Source organism: Drosophila mauritiana, chromosome 2L (assembly GCF_004382145.1).
Source record: "Drosophila mauritiana strain mau12 chromosome 2L, ASM438214v1, whole genome shotgun sequence".
Taxonomy (NCBI): domain Eukaryota; kingdom Metazoa; phylum Arthropoda; class Insecta; order Diptera; family Drosophilidae; genus Drosophila; species Drosophila mauritiana.
In genome coordinates, this window is record NC_046667.1 from 3987355 (window position 1) to 4008537 (window position 21183).

The 21183-nt window shown below is 39.7% G+C and overlaps 1 protein-coding gene across 3 annotated transcripts in view; it reads left to right on the plus strand.

Moving 5' to 3' along the window:
- The window catches only part of LOC117141159 (Down syndrome cell adhesion molecule-like protein Dscam2), a 79576-nt gene that overhangs the window by 23055 nt on the left and 35338 nt on the right, over window positions 1–21183 (plus strand). For all 3 annotated transcript variants that reach the window (XM_033304535.1, XM_033304614.1, XM_033304692.1), the window contains exon 3: window positions 16820–17018. In XM_033304535.1, the coding sequence (XP_033160426.1) occupies window positions 16820–17018 (199 nt within the window). The remainder of the gene's footprint in view (window positions 1–16819; window positions 17019–21183) is intronic.

Here is a 21183-nt window from a genome sequence, read left to right on the forward strand (position 1 = left end):
ACACCCAAATTACCCGAATTAATTAAAAATGTTCGAAAACCTGTTCGAAATATTACCATTCCCATTTCCCTTCCACTTCTTTTCTCAGCTGCCCCAAAAACTGGAAAAAGAAAACATCTGCCCCTTTTTGTAGTTCTTGTTGTTCTTTATTGCCGCTTCTGTTTGGGATTCCTCATCTCGTTTTAGGCCCCCAAACATTTACCTAGGCCATCAAACATTTCCATTCCACCTTTCCGACCCGAAACTGACGGACTCCTCGAAAACGTGTGCGCTGCCCTTTTTCGAAATTTAATTTTGATTTTAATTTGATTTGGGCTCCTCTTCTCTCGATTGTGTGTGTTCGTTTCTCTATCTGCCGGAAATTGTTTTTTAATTGGCGGGCAAGGGGAACGGGTGAAAATCTGAAATGATTTGTGGTCTAGGGCTGCATATAAATATTTATTGCGGGTCAGATGGAATCGTCATCCTTATCGGGCCCATCAGAAGTTGCAGTTTGCAATTTGCAATTTGCACTTGCTGCTGCAGTTAGCAGTTTTCTCTGTGGATTCCCTTCTTCTGTTGATTTCTTTGTTCCAGTTTATCAACGTTTGTCATCTCTAAAGACACCGCAGGCCAAGAGAATATGTGCAGATTGCTGGCTTATTTTCTTTATCCACTTCAGCCGGTTGGTTCCCTATTCTTTTTGTCGAGTTTTTCCTGTGGTTTCGCCATCGAACATTCTTTGGTGGCAGGTTGCTATTGTTATTTATGCACAGAAAAAAAAAAGAAAACAAAAAGTTAGCAACTATTGTTCAATATTTATTTACTAACTTTTGTTATTTATAACATCAAAGATACATTTTTATGTTGAATTTAAAGTACACATCGTAGCAAAGTGTTATTTTTTTGAGCACATTGTTTTTTCAAGTGTCGTGTTGCAGCCTGCGAGTTTCTTTTTTGAGTTCCCACTGCATTATGATGCATATTCATATTTCTTTGCTGCCATTTCTACCCTGTTGCCTGTTCGTCTGTCACATGTAAATGTTATTATTAGCCCTGGTCTCGTTTTCCTGGCCCTAATCCACACTTGTTCATTTTCCATGTAGTGTCCCATTACATATTTTTTTCTGCTGTTTTTGCCTGCATCTGGGTTTGAAATCCGAGCTTCCTGTTCAATGTCAGCCATACAAAATCACACACATACCTGCTAGATGGCTATCTCTTTCGCGCACCCTCGTGCCATCTCGCTCTGAGCACTTGGGAAAATTGTGTGTAATTAAATGAAATTTTACACTCGCCATTTGAGGTGACAACCCAGGATTTTTTGCTCCTTTTCTACGCTATTTTTTTGGTTTCCTTTCTATTAGTGTCTAATCTTTTAATTAAATGCAAATTCCACTGACTTGGGAGAATAATTTCACTTTTTATCTGATACAATTTACTTACACTCCTTTTATCATCTTCTCTTTGCAGGTAAGCTTTGATTTCGCTTTATTGGACCGAAGAGGAATATACAGATTGAGGTTATATGTGTAAGCGGGCTTAGGCAAAATCAATTTTGTTTATAGCTTTGAGTGAAACTTAAATTGAATCAACAAAGGAAGGACGCTTAGTGTGCTCCACTCCTTCTTAATATCAAAGCAGCTTGAAGTGCCTCGTCCTGCTGCCTTACTATCCTTTTTCCGCCGCCCTGCCCGCATCTTCTGTCACGCATCACTTATATGGGGCCCACAACTCACTCTAGACTTCTGTAGCACGTTGCTGCCATTTTCAATTTTGCATTTTAATAATAAAATTTTGCACAGCAGCAGCAGTGTGGGAAAAAAGAAAGCACACGAAAGTAGGAGTAAAAAAACAGAGGACGGTTCGGCAGGAGAAAAAAGGCAGACAGCTGGGCAAACTTTTAACGCCAGACGACGATGCATGATTACTTTGTTGATGATGACAACCCTGGTGTAACCCGTAGGTTACTGAAAAATATCAGGAGACACGAAAAAATATTCAAATATTTTCGTTTTTACTAAACTATACAAGGAAAACATAAAGCCTTTATTGTACATATTTCCCGATCGACAGTTGCGTAAAAACACCATAGAATTAAATTCGCGTAAAAGTTTATTTAAAAATGTGCCAAACACTTTAAAATTTATGAATTTTTTACAATTGCATCCAGACTTACAAAAGTAATTATTGAGAAATTACGATTACCCACTCGATATTCGTTTTTCATTGTTTTCCATATGTTAAAGCCCTCGTTTATTTTCTCAGTGCACGTGATGTGCCAGTGCATGAGTGATGGGCGTGGGGGCGTGGCAACATGCTGTTGTCTGCGCCACAAAGTATGCAATACATTTTGGCACGTGGCTTGCTCTTTGTCTCAACTTTTTCGGGAGTCGAGTCCGTAGTTTGGAGTTTGCAGTTTGCAGCATGCACTTTTCCCCTGTTGTTTATCATTTCGCTGCGTGCTGCCTTCAATTTGCTGCAACATTTTCCCCTCACTAAAATGCTCCTCACGTTTCCCGGTTCTCGTGCTCATTTTCCTCCTTTATTTTTGGGTCTTTTTAATTACGCTTCTCGCTTTGACGTAGACTTTTTTCTAGTTGCTCAGCAGAAATTTGCTGCTCCGACTTTAACGCGATGTTTACATTAATTTTACTTATCGAGAGCACGGGACTTTTGTTTATTTAAAATTTCCGCTCGCATTCTGGGTGCTTCAAGTACGTTTATTCGGAAATTTTGATTGTTGATTTAGAAACAGCTTCTTGTTGTCTTTGCGGGCTTGCGAAAAGCATTTCGGTTGGATAAGTTACACAACCTTGTGTGTCATGTGCATAAATTTCGCGATGCTTTTTGTTTTATCTTGGAACACATGCTTCAACCCTATTTTTTATAGGCCGACCAAAAAAACCGAAAAGCGCTTCGAATTTTACACTAAATTGACTTTTGGGCGCACAAATTTCGCATGCACAATTACACATTCGCCGTTTTGCGCTGTAATTGTTGAAATATTTCACAAATTAAATTATGCAAGAATGACACTTTTGAAGCATTTGTCATATAAACTGGTATTTTCGTGTAAATTGTTCGCGGTCAAACGAAAGCTAATCGCTCGGTTAAATGGGCTTTTGAGTTTTAATACAGCCAAACGGTTTTTCATTGCTTTAAATATTTTATTTGGGAATGTAAAACCAGCCAATATGTTCGACTTTAAGCAAATTACGCAATCATCGTCACTGATAACCTAATTGCGGATTTATTTTGATAGCAATCTTGTAGAGCCATAAAGTATATTTTCAAGTCTAGACTAATATCCCAATTAAGCAGTGCAAATACTTTGAGAAAGTGGCCAAATATTTGACCATTGAAGATAAGATGGTAATTATAGTTTGCTGAGCAAATTATGCGAGGGTTCACTTTCGGTTTTCCACCTGCTCAGCTGGCCATGAAGAAAATTGGCGCTGGACGACGAGGGAGGGGGCAAGACATGTGTGGCAATCGCAGGTGAATGAGATGTAAATTGAAAATCGTGTAAACTTCATGCACAATGAGCAGATATCCATGGTCAGTCGGTGGCCGCCCCCTTTTCCGCCACTTTTCCATCACTTTCCTCACTTTTCTCCACTTGTCTGGTTGTTCATAATGCGCTTAACAAAGTTTTTGATTGCATTACAACGGGTATTTAGATGGAGAGTCTGGCGTCTCTTATGCAATTTATTTAAACGCACACACGTATATGAATTGCATCGATTATGGGATTACATCTTTAACATATACAAATGCGTTATGTTTTGCCGTCTTACACAACCGCAAACAATTTGCTCAGAGTGCGTTAAAGATATTTGTCTAGTTTGCAGCAGGAGTTTTAGAATTTGCGAGCTCTCTGCTGGCCAGAAAAACAGATTAAAGTTTCATAATTTCTGCCTCAGAAGGAAAGATTAAGTTGTCATTCATCTGCAGCAGCTTTGTTTTAATTTATGCAAATTTTCCAAGATTTTTTGTCTCTGCTTTGGATTTTGGATTTTTATCGCATGCATCATTTACAAATTGTTTTGCTTGGGAAAATCCACATAATTGCTGGCTTAAATGTAAATGAATTTCAATTAGTGTTGAGCAAAGCAATATGCAAATTTAAATGTCTGCGTTTATCGTCTTCGTTTCATTTAAATTTATACATGCCCAAACTTTTCCCAAGCCTCTCGATGCCCAGACTCACACATAATTCTTTGTCGAGCCAGCTGATTAAGCTTCTCCATTCTGTCAGCTTGACTCAATAAATATTTTATTTAAATCACTTTTAACCAAGTTCAAGCCTGTGAGAATTCGGAAATCAACTTTGAGACCGCAAATCGATTTCTGGGTAAAAAATGTTTGCACCTAAAGTGAACACTTTTTATGCGAGCAATTAAAACACTGGTGCCATATTTTCTCATAAAACAAAGCAGGAAGGCAAAAAATTGTTAAACAAAATATCTGTGTAAAAGTGGGAAAAATATTTTGGCACTTTGACCAAAGCCGTAAAATGTCCGCACTTAAAAAATGAAAATGTTTCCCCTGCCAAAACAGGCGGCAGAAATGGTTTCATTGGGGCTGAGGGTTGAGTTCTGCTCCATTAGGGGTACAATTCCTCCTCTTGTTCGCCTTATTTCGTATTGATTAACCAGAGCAAATCCATCATTGTCAATGTGGTCTGGTTGCCTCAGTCTCATTAGACATTTGTGGCGACATAATGGGGAGATAAATGGGAGGGACTCTGTTTTTGCAACCAGTAAAAAAAGGGGGAGCAACAAAACCATTAGATGCTGCCACCAGTGGATGAAGGACCATAAAAAAAAAAGCAGGCATGGGGACTTTGACCAGGTGAGAACGTGCGAACACCGATGGTTGGTCAAAAGAGGAAAAGGTGAAGCTGGGGACCCTCCCTATCCTTGCATAAACTTGACTTAATTAGCTGCGCAACTAACTTGGCTATTTAAACAGGTGCAAAAGGGGACCCAGACAGGTAAAAAAAATATACAGAACAGCAGCATGAGTAAGTGCAACAGGAAAGGAGAGCAAAAAGAACAAAGCCCCGCCCGACAATTGCCATTTTCCCCATTTGCTTTTGGGCTTTTAAGTGCCGCAAATGGCTATTAAAATGCAAAAAATCCAGTGACTTTAAGCCTCCATTTGGATTGTGATTGCGATTGTGAGTGTGGAAAACGCAAAGCCGAAAGCTCATATATGCGAGTGCCAGTGTAAATGGGGCTTAAATACAGATTTGGTCCTGGCCAAATGAAAACCAAATTCAATTCCGGACCACAGCAATTAAAGTGAGTGTAAATGGGACTTAACTCTAAGGAAGGTAAAGGGATTGTACGCAAAATGTGTTTATTATGCTCATGGTGTCACAAAAGTCAACGATAATTTCAATTAAACTTTTGAAGTTGGAAAGATAGTAATGCTCACCATGTTAAGTAAATCCTCCTGCTTGATAAAATCACTCCGAATTAAATCGAGAAAAATTGAGAAAGGTCCCCACACAATCATCGATAAGCTCTAACCTAACGAATGATAAAGTTTTTTTTATCCCCGACCAGATTCAAGAAATATCTTGCCAACAAATTGAGCTTGACCCCGGGCCAAGTTGTAATAAAAGGAATAAGTTCAAAACAGGAGGGCGAATGCAATGCTGGTTGATTTTTGTTACAATTTGGTCGTGATATTCTTTTTTTTTAACTTTTTTTAACTTGTTGTTGCTGCGGTTGTTGTCATTGTGCTTTAACCCTTGTCAAATCCCTGCCCACTGCATGGACATACAAATACTGGTATAAAAAGAACGCTGAAAAAACAACAAAAAATATACGAAGAACCCAAAAATAATGTGGGTCACTTGACGCACAACAACAAGAAGAACACGACAGGAAAAACAGTTGGAAAATTTATTGTCGCCGGTAGTTTTTTTCTTTTTTTTTCACTTTTGTGTCGGTGGAAAGAGCTGCTGCAAGAGCTGCCAAAAAAGAGCGACACCAACAACTGAAAATGTTGTCATGCATTTGCTCCACTTTTCTCTACCCATCTCGCTCGTACTACCCATAGCTATCTCTTTCTGCGAACCCATAGCTATCTCTTTCTACTTTCATGTCTATCGCTGGTTTATTGAGTGTCGCAACAGCGGGACTTCCACAGAAATTGGGGATTTTGGCCCGAATAGAGGGATTGGGTTTTTGTTTTTCCAGTTCGTTTTCGGGGGGCTTTCGATTTCGTATCCGAGGAGTTCTAATTTCTCGGCTGGGTATTTTGTTTTTAATTTATTGTGGCACTTTTGGTTCGCCGTGCCATAGAGATAATATTAATAGCCGACCGCCCAAGTGGTCAGCAGGGGAAATCGAAAAGGTAAGCGGCTCCTAATGGCTGGGAAAATGGAGATAGCCCAGCCAACATTTGCGTGAAAAGATGTCACGCCATAAAGCTGCTTTATTGAACCATTGCGAGCCCATATATGGGTTTTGGGCTCGGCTCGTAAATGTTTTCCGAGTGCTTTTCCTTGATAGCAGCGACTTGACAAATGCCCTGCGGAATGGAGATACTTAACACTATTTTAGATGGATTGGAAACACTGAAGGGGGAAACCGAATCAAACGTTAAAAAACCATGATTAGGTGATGCAATATTACCCAAATTTCCAACTACTTTAATATTGAAAAACACACATTCGAAAATTAAAGTTCCTTCACTCTTCTGAGTATATTTTGAAGTTTGCACCATATATTTCGAGAGCAGTTTTCCAAGTATGCTAAAAACTTTCCTAAGCAACAGTTTGCAGCTGAGTTTGGCCAAATCCCTTTACGATGCACTTGGTTACTTTCGAACCCTCGATGATGTTCCACCTATTAATTACTCGATGTTTTCGGGTTAGTTTTCCGGTGGAAGGGCGATGCAAATTGTGTATACGCCATGTTGGCATGCTTTGTTCTGCGCTATTCCATCATTTCGCCAATTTTTCTTACTTCCACTATATGTTCTGCATAGTTTGCAGCGTTTTTATGATGATTTTTAGTATTATTGCATTGCAATTTTAAATGGCAAACATTTTGTTGCTGTCAGCAACTGTTGAAGTTTCCTTATGCTGCCGCCTTTTCCCTTTTATCTTGCCCTTTTCTCCAGCATTCTCGACTCCCTCTGACTTTTATTATATGTATATTTTAATGCTAAATGGGAAAAATTACTTTCATTTTCCTCGGAATTGGTTTTACAAGCAGTAGTAGTAGTAGCAGTAGCAGCAAAAGTTGAGCAAAACAAGCGGCAAAAACAGCGAGCCAAACTTTTTGTTGAGTGAAAAATGCAGCAGAGAAGGGAGCTTGTTTTCCCCCGGATTCCGCGTGCGTTTCCCTCGAGCTTTGCCCAGCTGCATTTCTGGGACTACGACTCTGATCCTCTCGTGCAATATATGTAATGCAAAAGTTTTTAATTTAGCGCCAACTTAGCGCCGAGACTCGCAAAACGCAAAGCAACTGGAAGGGAAATGCCAGAAAAGGCAGGGAACAGGAAAAACTGAGGAGATTTTTTTTTAAAATATGCTTTAAAAAATAATCAACTTTCCAAGATTGCCAACGCAAGCATGCAGGGCTGAAAAGTGAAGAAAATCTAGGGGAAAAGGAGTCTTTTCGCCAAGAAATCTGCCCCAGTAGCTTTGCCAAAAGTTTCCCTTTTCTTCCGTTTTTGTTTCACATTCCCTAGCAATTTTTTTTTGTGATTCTTTCGAAATTAAGTATTAGATCTGATATATTAGCTTCTCTATCCACATTCCTTGAAGGGATCAAACAAAGACTCAAACAATATTTGTATGTCTGGATCCGGTACTCCAGCAACTTTCTGACCCAAAATTCCTGCTCCAAAACTGAAGTCTCCCGGTTATGCAATTTGGCAATCCGAAAGGCGCTGGCCAAATGAACTGCTGCGGTTTTCCCCAGCCGTTGACAACAACCTCGCACCGATTTTTCCTGCTTTTCCAGGCGCAGCTGCTCCTCCACAATTCTTTTGTCAGCACTCGGAATCAAAAACACGAGGTGAATGGCGGCCGTGGCCAAAACCAAGTTCCATGAGTAACAAGCGTGGAAAAGCTTGTCGAGTGGTCAGTAACCAAACTCTAGCGCAAAAAAAAAGAATGTATATAAAAATAAATGCGGGCGAATAAAAAAATAAAGTAAAGGGGCAGCTCAAAGGGGCGGCGGAGTGTCTGTGTGTTTGCGAGTGTGGGCGTGCCGGCATGGCTGAAAATTAAATTTGCACCACGCAAAAACACGGAAAGTTGGGGCAACAAAAATTGCGATACAGATAGAGAAACAGCGCGGTGAATTTGCCACTAAGCTGCAGTTGAGAACCGCAGGACAAATGAATGAAATGCCATGAAAAGGACACAGGACATGGTTTATAAGCGAGTGCTCCTTCTACGGGGAACAATGCAGAGGATGAGCGAAGCTTTGCTGACATATTCCCAGTGTCGTCTCCCAGGATCTCTGGATGCCAGTGGAAAAAAAGGGATAGAAAAGGAAGAGGCAGCCCGGATAAAACAGCTGTTGTGGGTGTAGCACTACTCCTCCCTTTCGAAAGCCAAAGCTGCTAAGTCCTTGTTCCGACCCATATCAACAAGGAATGTTGAAGATTCCAACGGCGACTCAATCTGGTTTTCTATTTAAGATACAACAGCATGGGATAAAATAGTGAAGGAGATAGTTTTCATAATTATGACGTAAAACATCTGATGCCTGCCATTTATTCAAGTGTGCATAATGCCACAGAACTTAACAATTTTAATTTAAAATTACGCATGTTGATATACTAATATTCATTAAGTTTTAAAGTGTTTCTATAAGTTTCACCGTATCTGTATGTTTTTCGTGAATCATGGTCTTCGGTTGAGCTTGGTTTTCAGCTCTCGGCTGTGTGGATATATTTTTATGGCATACTTTGCGGCATTTCTTTGGAGTCTGCTCCCCTTTTGTGTCTCAACTTCACTTTGGCGGCACAAATTTGAATACAAACATTGTTGTTGTTGCTCCCCTCACTCGTTTCCACATGAAATATGATAATTCATTACACGAGCTTCAAGATACTGCAGGGAAAGCGGGAAAAAAGGAAGCGGCAGGAAAGGACAAAAAATGGAGAAGGAAAATATAAAGAAACGACACTCACTCAATTGTATCTTATGCAAATTGCCAGTGATTTTTCCTTCAAGTTCTTTTTTTTTGCCTTTCCTTCTTTTTCTTTCCTGTTTCCTGTGTGCTTAGAATGATGCTTCCTTTGTGGAAAAGGGAAAATCTTTTGCATGCGAGGAGATACAGGTTTTCCTTTTGCTCATCTGTTGTTGATTTTTTCGTGTTTAAAAAGAAGCAAAACATTTAGAAATATTTATGACACGCAATGCTGATTTTTAACTGAATCAAAGAGCGTGTGTGGCAGCCATAAAGGAATATTAAATACAAACAAAATATTATACACGGAGAACGATGCCTAATTTATTTGTTTATGATTAATCAACCAATCATGTGAATGCGCCTTTTTACGCAAATCAAATGCGTTGAATTAAATATGTTGGCATATTTTTAAATTCATTAAATGTGATCACTTTTCGAATGTAGTGTCGTTAAATTGAAAGCACTGCTGGTAACGTTGTAAATGAAATTGCAAATTGCTTTCTCAAGTGCAACGGATTCAATCAGAAGTAAGAGAAAAGTGTTGAAGTATTTTAATTAGCTGTGAGGAAAAGTGTCCACGTGGCCGAGGCGCAATGAAAGCTCTGATTCCCCGGTAATGAGAAAATCCTTTCACCCCTGGAGAAGACTTCCTCACCCACTCGTTCGAGAAGATTGTCAACAACTTGGAGTTGGTCAAGCAATGGGTTTTCCGGCCATTCCTTACCTGACTTTTTATCGTTTTTCTCGGCTTCGATTGCGAGGAAAGGGAAGCTCTATGCACCCAGCCATGTACGCCTGCACTTGGGTAAACAAAAGTTTCTGCTGGCCGCTCTCTGGTGGTTTATTTGTTTGGCCAGCAAACTTTGCTACCTTCGTATCTATCCACCAGATACTTTCTGCCGTATTTGTGCGGACTGCAATCGATGAAGCGTAAATGTTCAAATATTGCCAGAGATATTTCAGCCCTCCGCCGCCACCCCGGAAAACAAAACGTGCTCTGGTCATTACCAGCGGACAACCGCAATCCCAGTGCAGTGGCAGCACAAAAGATACAAAAGTATCTTGCAGATTGCCTTGGGGTATTTTTCAGTAGTTCCAGTTCAAGCGAAACTACTTCGACTTGTTCTATTTCTTCGCCAGCTGCTGCTGTTCTTTTCTTTTTGTTGCATTTTGTGTGGGTCTATCTGGGGAGTGCCAAGTGATAAAGTGGTCACCAAAGCTGGAGGCAATTTATGAAGTGCAGTGGGAAAAATAAAGGAGATAATACTATTTAGCAACAAACTGTTTGGTTAAAATGGTATTACAGATTTCAAGGCATTTTATTGGACTCTTTAACTAATAGTTTAATATTAAAGTGGGCTACTGCCTGGACCAATTAAAAACATTTGTCAGCCTCAAAGATTACAAATGTTTTCTTTATCTGTACTCCCTTTCACCGTTCCTTTTTTCCCCACCTAGTTTTTCGCTTCATTTTCGAATGCATTTTTAATAAACTCCACCTGCTAAAGTGTTGAACTTTGCAATGCCAAAAGTTTGCGCGAATATGATAAGTGCCACGCCCCCCGGGGCACTGCCTTCGCCTGCATATGGGCAAGTGAAATTGAATTTTCCCCAGTGTTGATAAAGTGATACGCAGGGCGCGGTGGAAAAATTGGGGGAAAACTCTGACCCAAAAGTCAACAGCGAAAAAGGAAAATTCTTGGTGTACTTTTCCTGTATCCCTTTGCCTTTTTTTTCCTTTCCGCCTTCTTTGGCTTCTCTTCTGGGCTTTTTCGAGTGCAAAAGTTTGGCGCACTTGGCCCGCTTTTGATTTGGTCGACAGAGGGTTAAGAGAAGGGGTGCAGGGCGGGTGCGTTCCATGCATGTGCAACTTTTTGTGGCAGCAAGAAAAATTTCAGCTGCCTTTGGCTCGTTGGTTTTGCGGTTTGTCAAGAGGGGGTGGCAATCCTAGAGCTAGCTGGCGAAAATTGCCAAAGTTGCCAGGCTTATTTATTAATATTTCAACACCAGTTCGGCTGCGGCCCCTTTCTCTTTGGCAGCATATCAACAAGTGTTTGTTTTGCTTTTGAAAATTGCATTTTCATTCGACTTTTTCTTGCCGAAATGTATGCCAAAAAAAGGAGGAGGGGGAAAAAAACGAAGAGGAGGTCCCTTGTAAACAAGAAAAAAAGGCAGCAAGAATAAAGAGCTACGAAAACATTTCAGTTCTTGTGGAACTTTCGAAAGTTGCAACTTATCTGTTGTTGCTTATATATCTTTTTTTGGGGGCACAAAAGTTTCTTAAGCCATGTTAACCACACACATTCGCACCAGAGGGTTAAGACCGGGGGTTAAGGGGTTTCGTGTGAGTATCGTGCAGCCAAAGTTGCAACTCGAACTGGTTTTTCCACTTTGGCCAAAGCAATTTGGAGCCCGCTGCATAAAAACGCATAAATGCCGCTGCTGTTGCAAAAAAAAGTTGCCTTTTCATATATACACACATGTAGATATTTTTCCCTCTGTGAGATACAACTTGTATATCTCCTCGACTTTGGTTGCGAATCTTGTGCCTGTTTTTTCACCAAAGGAAAAGAAGAGAATTTCTCGTTTGCAGCTTCTTATGTTCTCCCACTTTTCCGCATTGTCATGCAAAAGTTGTAATGAAATAACGGTAGGTAGATATAGGTGTCCCCATCTGCCAATGTCTTAACCCCTGTCGCCCCACCTCCCGTTTGCGAACATTCGTTATTCGCAGTGGAACAGCTGCAACATGCGATTTTCTCTTGTCTTTTAACCCATAGCTGGCCTAATTTATTCATGTTTAATTTTTGCGATGGTTGTTCTTATCTTAGGGAAATAAATTTTAAATTTCTTGATAAGAAACAATTATTTAGTCAATAATTAAATATTATATTTTAACTCAAATTCAAGATTTTGCACATTAAAAAAAGAGTTTGTTTAGTAGTAGTATAGAACAAGCAGTGCTGAAGCACCCACGCTTCAGATAAGAAAAAATGTGAATTAATGAATAGCATGCAGTTAGCTTTATTTAGATTCAGACATCGATTATTTTGTTATTTTCTTCCACAGACCTTCCTCTTCCACAGAGGGTTAAGTGTGCCACATAAATGCTGTCACGTTTCTCCCGACACCCCTCTTAAAGATTTCTGATTTCGCGCAACTGAGGCTTCTTCGTATTATTTTTATTCTTGGCCCAAGGAGCTTGCAACTTGGCCATCAATATTTCTCTGTACTCCTCTGCAGACACAGAAAAAACCAGTTTGCCGCACCTTAACCCACCACAGACCCCACGGTCGCCTTGCGCCGCCTTTAAATTGCAATCTTCTTCCGTTTCGTTGACTTTTGCTGTCTCAGACTCTTGGCTTTTGCTTTTATTTGGGATTTGCCTTGGCTCTTGCTTTTTGGTAGCCAGGATAAACGGGAGCGCCGTTTAAAACAGATAACATTCATTGTAACAGTAGCGCATTCAGTCCCCTTCTCTTAACCCCTTAACACCTAACCCACTCTTACCTCTTTGGAATCGTTTGGTCTGATTTTTTGCTCGCAGCTATTTTTTCTCCGTTTTTGTCTATCTGTGTGAGTCATAAGAAAATTATGTTGCATTTTATGGGCCAGGAGCAGGAGCATTTGCAGTTTTTATCGACTCTGCTTTTGGCCAAAAGGATTCTAAAGTTGGCAAGGACCGAAGAAAAGGCCAAGTATTCTAGTGCAGTGAACAAAAAACTAGAAACTAATTTGACGTTGAGACTCTGCATTGTGCTTAAATTAACTTTTAATCCCATATCATTTTATATCATACATTTAATAAAATAGTAATGCAAAATAAGTTAAGGAAGTCAAAGATTACCTTTTTCATTTGGACGTACTGCTCCAATGTTTTTCCCTGTGTGGCGTTTCTCTAGACCAGCCAACATTTGGCCGAAGCATAAAGACATTAAAGACAAGTCAGGCAGAGAGACAGGGAATGGAGGCGTTGAGATTGCGACTTTGGTGCAGTGCCAGGACAACAACCCGATTGCCGGCTTTAGAGTCCTGCTTTTGGTCCTGGCTGTGTGATTTGCCATTGTTCTTCGCCTCGTCCACAGGCTGCAGGCAAAATAATAAGACATAATTCCTAAGCTTCTGTTGGTCCTGCTTCTGGTTTTGGTCCTTCGTCCTTTGGCATCTCCTCGCTGTGCTGTGTCCACATTATGCATAACTTTACAGACCTCTCACTCTCTGTATATGTATCACTGTAGCTGCAATGAGGGTATTCCCAACCTTAAAGATACCACGTCTCTAGGAAAAACAAGCAGTAAAAAGCAATAACTATTTCATCAGTAATTTTTACACTTGAAGGTACTTAAGCGTTGCTAACGTAAAAAAGTAAATACAAGTAAAATAATTAGCCACAGCGTATCTTATTTCCGACTATTACATTCTGTAACTAGAATACAAAATATTTCACCAACTTTTGCTTCCAATTAAAATCTAAAATCTATGCCAACTTACTTTGTAATCAGTGTGTAAACGAGATGTCTAGAGGAGCAAAAGAAAGAGACAGGGCGAGCCTAGGTATTTCTTACATTTTATGGCCAAATTCAATGCTGGTAATTAACTCTGAAAATCCAATTATGGCAAACTTTTCCCAAAGTCTTCGTAGCTCCATACATATACCCATCTCTATCGTTTTCCATGACGCCGTCTCTTTCTTGGGTTCGTGTACACTGACATGTGAGGCAAGGTGTCTGTGTAAGTGCGAAGTTGACTGGCTGTGATTGTGTGGGTGCATTTATAAGTGATATGCAGAACATGCAATTAACAAGGGCAAAATTCAGTGCCGTAGAATTGCTCTCATACTTGGGCACTACACTGAAAATAAATGAGCCTGGGAACTCTAACCGAATATCGATATGTGATTCATATGTAGGCAAACAGGATAATCAGTTAGGGATCAGAAAGGCTCCAAGAATTAAAATCTCCAAGACTTACCCTCTTATTTGTATCAGTGTACGCTTTTCGTTCCTATGCTCTACGTTCCCTTAGTTCTCAAGTTTCCCCAAAGGCAGCCGCAAAAGGGCTCACAGCTTGGGTTTTCCCACCTCATCTGCCGCCTTGGCCCCTTCGCCTTCGTCATTGTTTCCATTTTAATATAATTCCCACGTCATAATTGCGTATTGTAGCTGCAGCAACAGAAGCTCCACTGTAGCAAAAGGTGTTGGCCTGAGAATTCTTGGCCCAAAGAGACAACAATGCCCAACGCAGAGGCCGTTGACCAAATGTTCTAGAAAATTTTCCAGTTCTTGCCATTCAGGCGAAATTTAATTGCTGCGATTGAACTGGAATGAAAATTTCTGGGAAAATGTAAATATATTTTCCACTCTGCCGAAAATCTCGGAAAATTCAAATTAACCAGATGATGCGAATAGGCTGTATTGTTAGATCATTTTCTGGACCAATTATCATTTTACAAACGAGAGCATTGTGATCTAGACCTTAAATAATATGATTTGTAGAATAAATTAACATTTAACATTGCATTTTCAATTCGCCTCTTAAAAACAGTTGTTAATTTTTGAGTAGAATAAAAATGCAATCTGAAAAGATTTACTATTTACTGTGAAGTACCTATTCCTAACTTTCAAATACGCTATTTTAACTATCACAAAGTTAATGGACAACTTTCATTAAATATACATAAATAATAACTTAGCTTATTTCTTTCGGTTCCATTAGCTTTTAGTTGCGATAAATCTGTTAGCTCTTGACCCTGTCCTGAGCGGAAATTAATTTTTTTTAGACTTTTGCTGGACTGCCTTTACACTCGTCGCTCCTTTTGCATATTATTTTTCATTTCGAGCAATTACAAGAAATTTTTCTTTCAGCTTTTCCTTCGTGCGCCTTCTTTAACGATAATTTAATTAGTTGCAAGTGGCTGGTTGGTTGGCTATTGCCTTTTTACCGTTTTTGCATTCGCCCCATTAATTGCACTTAACATTTCGTGAATTCTTAATGTCAGACAATAAAAAAGAAGTAATCGAACCTATAAAGATTCGCTGAGAATGGCTCGTAATTCATTTATATCCTTTTAAAGACTATTTTGGATTGCGCATTTATTTTGAAAATTAAACTTGGGAGCATTTAACAATTATAATTTCCTATTTAAAAAATACGGAAGAAAGCATTTTTTTTATATGTTCTTAAGGAAATGCATATTTCACATTCTTTTAATAGTTGACCCAACATATTCAGAAGCATAATTCAGTGGAACAGGACAACATCTGGCAATTTGCCTAAGTGCAGCGAGCTGAACTTCTACGTCTCTTTCTCTGTTTAAAGTTTTTAATTAGAAACGCATCCTGCGAAAATGGACAGCGCGAGCTCTCTCTTTCTCTTACTTACCCCTGATTTTCCCCGGTTTTTCCCGTGCTTTCCCTCGTCATTCCTCCCGCTAAGCAGTCAAGTGAAATGAGCAAAGAAATGCGTTGACAACCAGGCCAAAAGCTCCACAAAAGTAACTTTAATGGCAGACAGAGACGGCCAGAATAAATGAATGAAATGGGCACAGCGCCCAGGACCTGGAAAAATAACAAGAAACGAAACTTTTGACATAAATTCCCGGCCCAAAAAGATAGAAAACTCGGGCGCAAAATGAGAAGTGAAGGCTCTTTTGGCCGCCAGAGTTGCCACCTTGACGTGTGATGCTATTATCCATCGGATTAGATAAGGATATTTAGGGGCCTTCAGCCGAGTGCCAAATTAATTTTAATGCGATTTTCATGGGCTGCATAACTTTGGGACTTTAACGACTATTGGCCCTAATGCAAATCCAGCGAAACAGACCGAAACAATCTTTAAATTTAGCACAGTCTGAAATACAGTCTGGAGCTGCAGCTCAAATACAAAAATTTATTGCCTCTCAAACACTTTTTGCGCTTTTTTTCTGGAGTGGCTTAAACGCCGCCTCATGCATATTTGATGCCAAATATAAAGCGGCTATAAATTCCACTCGAAATTTACGCGCCAAAGTAAGAGCAATGCGCCAGGGGTCGACAAAAAAAAGAAAGGAAAAGTGAGCAGAGAAGGGAATCCTTGAATCCTTGGGATACGCATGTGCTCAAGGTGCGCTTAAAGGTAGGCAATGTATCTGAAACTTTGTCGCCTAAGCATGTGACAAAAGTTACTTGAAATTGTTTTCATTTTTCTTTATTCAAAGCACTCCCTTTTATTTTGCTCCTTTTTTTCTTGACAAGTTTGAGGTATAATGCATTATTAAGAATTAAACAAAATTCGTTGTGCTTTGTTTTTCTTACGGTCTCTTTTATTTTAAACCGATTTTTCTTCTTTTCTTTTGGGTAAAGAAAGAGCAACAGCTGATAAAATTTTCATGAACACTGAAAAGTTCTTATGTCGTCGGTTTTATTTTCTGGTCTGGGTTCAGGGATTGGAGTGAAAAGTTATGATTCTTTTCGAATTAAGTCTTATGAAAATTTGATAAAGAGGTTTTGTGTGGTGGTCAAAAATTTGTAATGTTTATGGGTGGCGAGGCAAATATTTTTTATTCACAATAAAAATTACAATCTTGGGAAGGGAAAAAATTCTTTGATTTGTGATTTGTTGCCAACGAGGTTTTATTATAGTTATACGTCATTTGATCTCATTATTAAATATTCGCTATATCTTTTCAGCACTCGTAGCTCTGAGTTCCACGACTCTGGCCGATGAATCCATTGACACACGTGAGAATGCCGACTTAACACTCAAGTGCCGGTTTAACGACAAGTATGAGGCGAATGACTTCTCCTTTTTCTGGACCCGCTGGACAGCAAATCCCGCCCAGTTCGATAACGTAGCCATCGGTGAAGTTCAGTTGAGTTCCGGCTATAGGTGAGTAATCTGCAAAAATATCATAAGCATAGTTAAAGTAGTTGTGAAGTAAAAGTTTGACAACAATGTACAATAGTATCGATACTATCGATGTTTTTCGACCCTAGTTGGTAACGGTTAATCGAAGCACGACCTAGCAACAAGGATGATAATTGCGGAAATGACTCGCTTTGAGGGATGTTAAATGCTGGCCATAAAGCTGATGTCCTTAATGGGTGTGTGTGTGTGGGGTCATAAAGTGAAACGTGGAGGGAAATCCCGCAGCCTCTGTCCTTCTGTGGCATTAACGGTTATCCTTTTGCCGACCGGCAAGTACAGTTTATCCCGGCAGCAGCAGTTGGCAGCCATTTGTTAAGTTAATTAAATGTTTCACACTCCTCTCTGCGCCCACCCGACCTGGATAATGCGATTTATGCATGTGACTGACTGGGCTGGCAACTTAATTAAAATCAAGTTCTTGGCAGTTTAAACAAATGCCAGGCGACTGAAACAGTTAAGTCCGAACGTGGCTACGGCTTTGCATTTGTATTGGATTATGATGGTTTATTAATATGAAAACCATCGTTAAAATATTGTGAATAATGAATACGAATGAAAGTCACAGAAGCTTAGCATTCAGCAATTCATTCATACAATTTATTAATATAGGAGTGGTTCTATGTTTTCAGTTCTATTTTTGGGTAGGAAATAATACATTCTGTTTCTTAGCTATTATTGTATCCTACAATTTTCCTTATCAAGCATATTTTTACAATTCGTCGCGATCCGTTAGGTCATCACTATTGGCCGTGTCCTTAATGTCAAAGCCGCGTGTTGCATGTTGAGACTTGCTGAATACACACATGGCCTTCCGCCTCTTGGTATTTGTGTTTATGTTTCATTTTCATTGCCCCCTTTCATCCCCAGATTTCAATTGTATTTTTATTTGCCTGGTGCCTGCGACTTCCGTTTCCCGTTGGCCGACTGCTTTTTAATGTTCGGTTTGGTTTCTTTATGTGGAAACGCATAAATTTTAAGTGCCAACTGTGCCACACGGGCCTCCAACTTCTTCCTTCTCGTCTTCCTCTTCTTCGCGAAAAATGCAACCCTCCATCCGTTCCATTCCGTGTCGTTGCGTTTCCGTTTCATTCCGTTCCGTTTCATCCTGCATGCAGCTTGCCAAATAAAATGGCCACATGCCAGCGTTAGTATAACGCTATATACATTTTATGGGTGCACTGGGGAAAATAGCTCTAAGAGACTAAACCAAAATTCATATAAAAAAATGTTTAGTGCCTCCAAAGAGTTGCTGGAACACGATAACTTTATATGTGGTTTGGAATTTATTTTCAAAAGTTCTGTGAAGTGGTTCAATGCAACACCGAATTTTCTATCTGTACGCATTGGTATGAGTGTGGGCATAATAAAAGCAAATCAACAAATAGAAAAGCAGCGTAAAGAGGCGTTCAGGGGCCACAGAAATCGCGCTGCGGGCCCAGGCAAATTGTAAAATATATTTTTACTGCAATTTGTGCCGAAAGCTAACAACGAGCCGAAAACAAGCAGCCAACAAGGACAAATAACAGGACGAGAAACAGCAGCCGGGACACGAGAACACGGCTCAAGGAGGCTAAAACGAAACTGGCCACATAATGAAGGCGAAGATAGTACCCAACCCGAAAAACCCCCTGGAAATTCCTATCTGTGCAAAAGTGAAATTACTGCAAATTTGCTGGCAATGCCAAACAACACACACAAAAAAAAAAGAAATAAAGGGAATTACAGATTTTTTCTCTGGGCCAAAATGTCGCGACAGGTCGAAGGGAAAAAGAAAAGCTCTGGGCTAATATTTCGCTGAACATTTAATTTAACGAGACATCAGGGGAATGCTCTTCTCACAGAGATTGAGAAACAATGAGAGCGGCATTTAGAAGGCACGAGTCGCAGGGAAAACGATTCCCTTGTTTGCGAATTCGTACATGTAAAGAATTTTTTGTGGGAAAATTGTACTTAGCAGAAAATATGTTAAAATATCCATTTTTGGTATCTAAAATCTGGTCAAATGGTTTGACGATTAATGAAATTTGTATAAAATTTAAAATTGAAAACCGAAAGAAGCTTTCCTTATATTTTTGGCGAATAATCGGCGGCCGTTTAAAAATGTCCTCTGTCCTGGTACGAAAATTATAAAAAAATTTTACTTTTTGCCCAGGGGGAGCAACAAAAAACGCGAATCGAGGGCAACACTGTGGTAGCAACAACAAATCACAAATTGCAATGCACGAGGAGAATTTTTTGGGGTGGGGAAGGGATGCTATAAATAAAGCCGGGGGACGACTGTTGGGGATAAACTTGAAAATTGCAACAAGAATAAGGCAGCCGGGGGCCTTTTGCTTATCCCTCTAGAGTCCGCTTTTTGTTGTAACGCTCAAGGACACGCGTCCTTTCCCCCCACTTTCCGCGGCTCGTTTAAAGCGCTTTTCATTTGCCGATAGGAGGTGGAAAATTGAGGGGATTCCCCAGAGCGACGGCAATGACGATGACGATGACTGCGCTTTGCCAGCAGTTTTTATAATTTGCACTTTTTTTATTTCCACCGAGCACGTGTCCTGAGAATTCTATCTATCCCAGCTGCAAATGAGCAAATCGCCGGAGACTTGGCCCCAAAAACTGTGCTGAAAGTGGAGGAAGGCAGCGGAGCAGCTGCAAATAGAAAAATGCTCGTAGTAATAAAAAAAAATCAACTAGACAAGGACACGCGGTTTTGGGCGGCCAAAGGAGGTAAGCGGGCATGTCTGTGGAGAATTTAGTCAATTCGCTGTCTGCTGCAGAGGCAAAAAGGGGAGTAGATACTATATACTAACATTTAGTTAGAGCAACGATATTAGAGTAAAAGTATTTTAGAGGCAGTGCTTATATTTGGTAAATGAATCTATAAGTTTTATATGTAACTACGATTTATTGTGAAAAATAAAATGTAGGTTTGCAGTTTTTTGAGTGCACTTTACGTTCCCTTTTGGATTTCGTTGGCGAGTGTTTTTTCTTCTTTACCCCAAATTTTTTGGTCTGTCTGCACGTTCTGTTTAGGGATTTCAAGACCATGAGACCTGGGCAGTTTTAGCATTTTTTTTCGTCCTGCTGCGGTTTGCTGCTTGGCAAATTAAATTTTTACACAAACGCGTGTTTTATTTTCTTTATTTTTTTGGTGGCAATTAGCACAAGAGTAAAATGAGTGAGTAAATAAAACGAACTTGCGAGAGAGCTAATCAGTGTGAGCCTTAAGCCAGTCCAATTAGAAACGCAAAATTGTCTAGACCAAAAGTGCACAAAGCTAAGATGTCTCAGAAATCTCAGAAAATCGGACGGAAAAGTGCCACCCACCTCGCTAAAAATCCTCGAGATGAGAACCAATTTCAGTGTCAGTCAAAAGTCCACTTGCAGCCTGACAAATGAACTCGGAAAAGTCTCTGCAAATGGAAAATGAAAATTTTATCTCCCAGCTGTGGGCAGTAGGCAGTGGGAGGAGGGCCATCTTGTTTGCCAATCTAATAAACTGCTGACTGGCCAGCGAGGAAAAGCCGAGAATCCAGCGAAGCGCATTCGGGCGGCATCAATTTTCAGTAGTTGTCCAGGACAACGACGATGACGACCAAATAATCATCATCATCCTATTGAAAAATTGTGAAAAATGGCAGCAAAAGAAAAAAAAAATCGTAAATGGAGGACACTGAAGTGGCCTTGAAATATTAAGACATTGGCAATATGAAGCCAAGATAAATGAAGGAGGGGGAATGAATGTCTGACAGAAGCCAAAAGCAGAAAATTGACAAACTTGTCCCCTTATGCTTTGGATAGATAAAAGCAAGCGAATTTTCAATATATTTAATATTGAACTTAAGACCTGTTGGGGCTTTAAAATTACGGAGATTACGAAATAATTATTCATTAATTCAGTATGTGATAAAAAAATAACACTTGCAATTTTATTAAATGGGAGCCTTCATAAAAACTGAAAATAGTTGCATACTTACTATATGAAAATAATTGATATTTACAGTTTCTCTATTTGTATACTTAAACAAGAAACAAAGAATTTAGCCCAATATGCAAAATGATACTAAATGAAATAGATTTTCCAATTATACAATTTTTTGCAATTAATTTGGTTTACGAGGCTGCAAAGCAA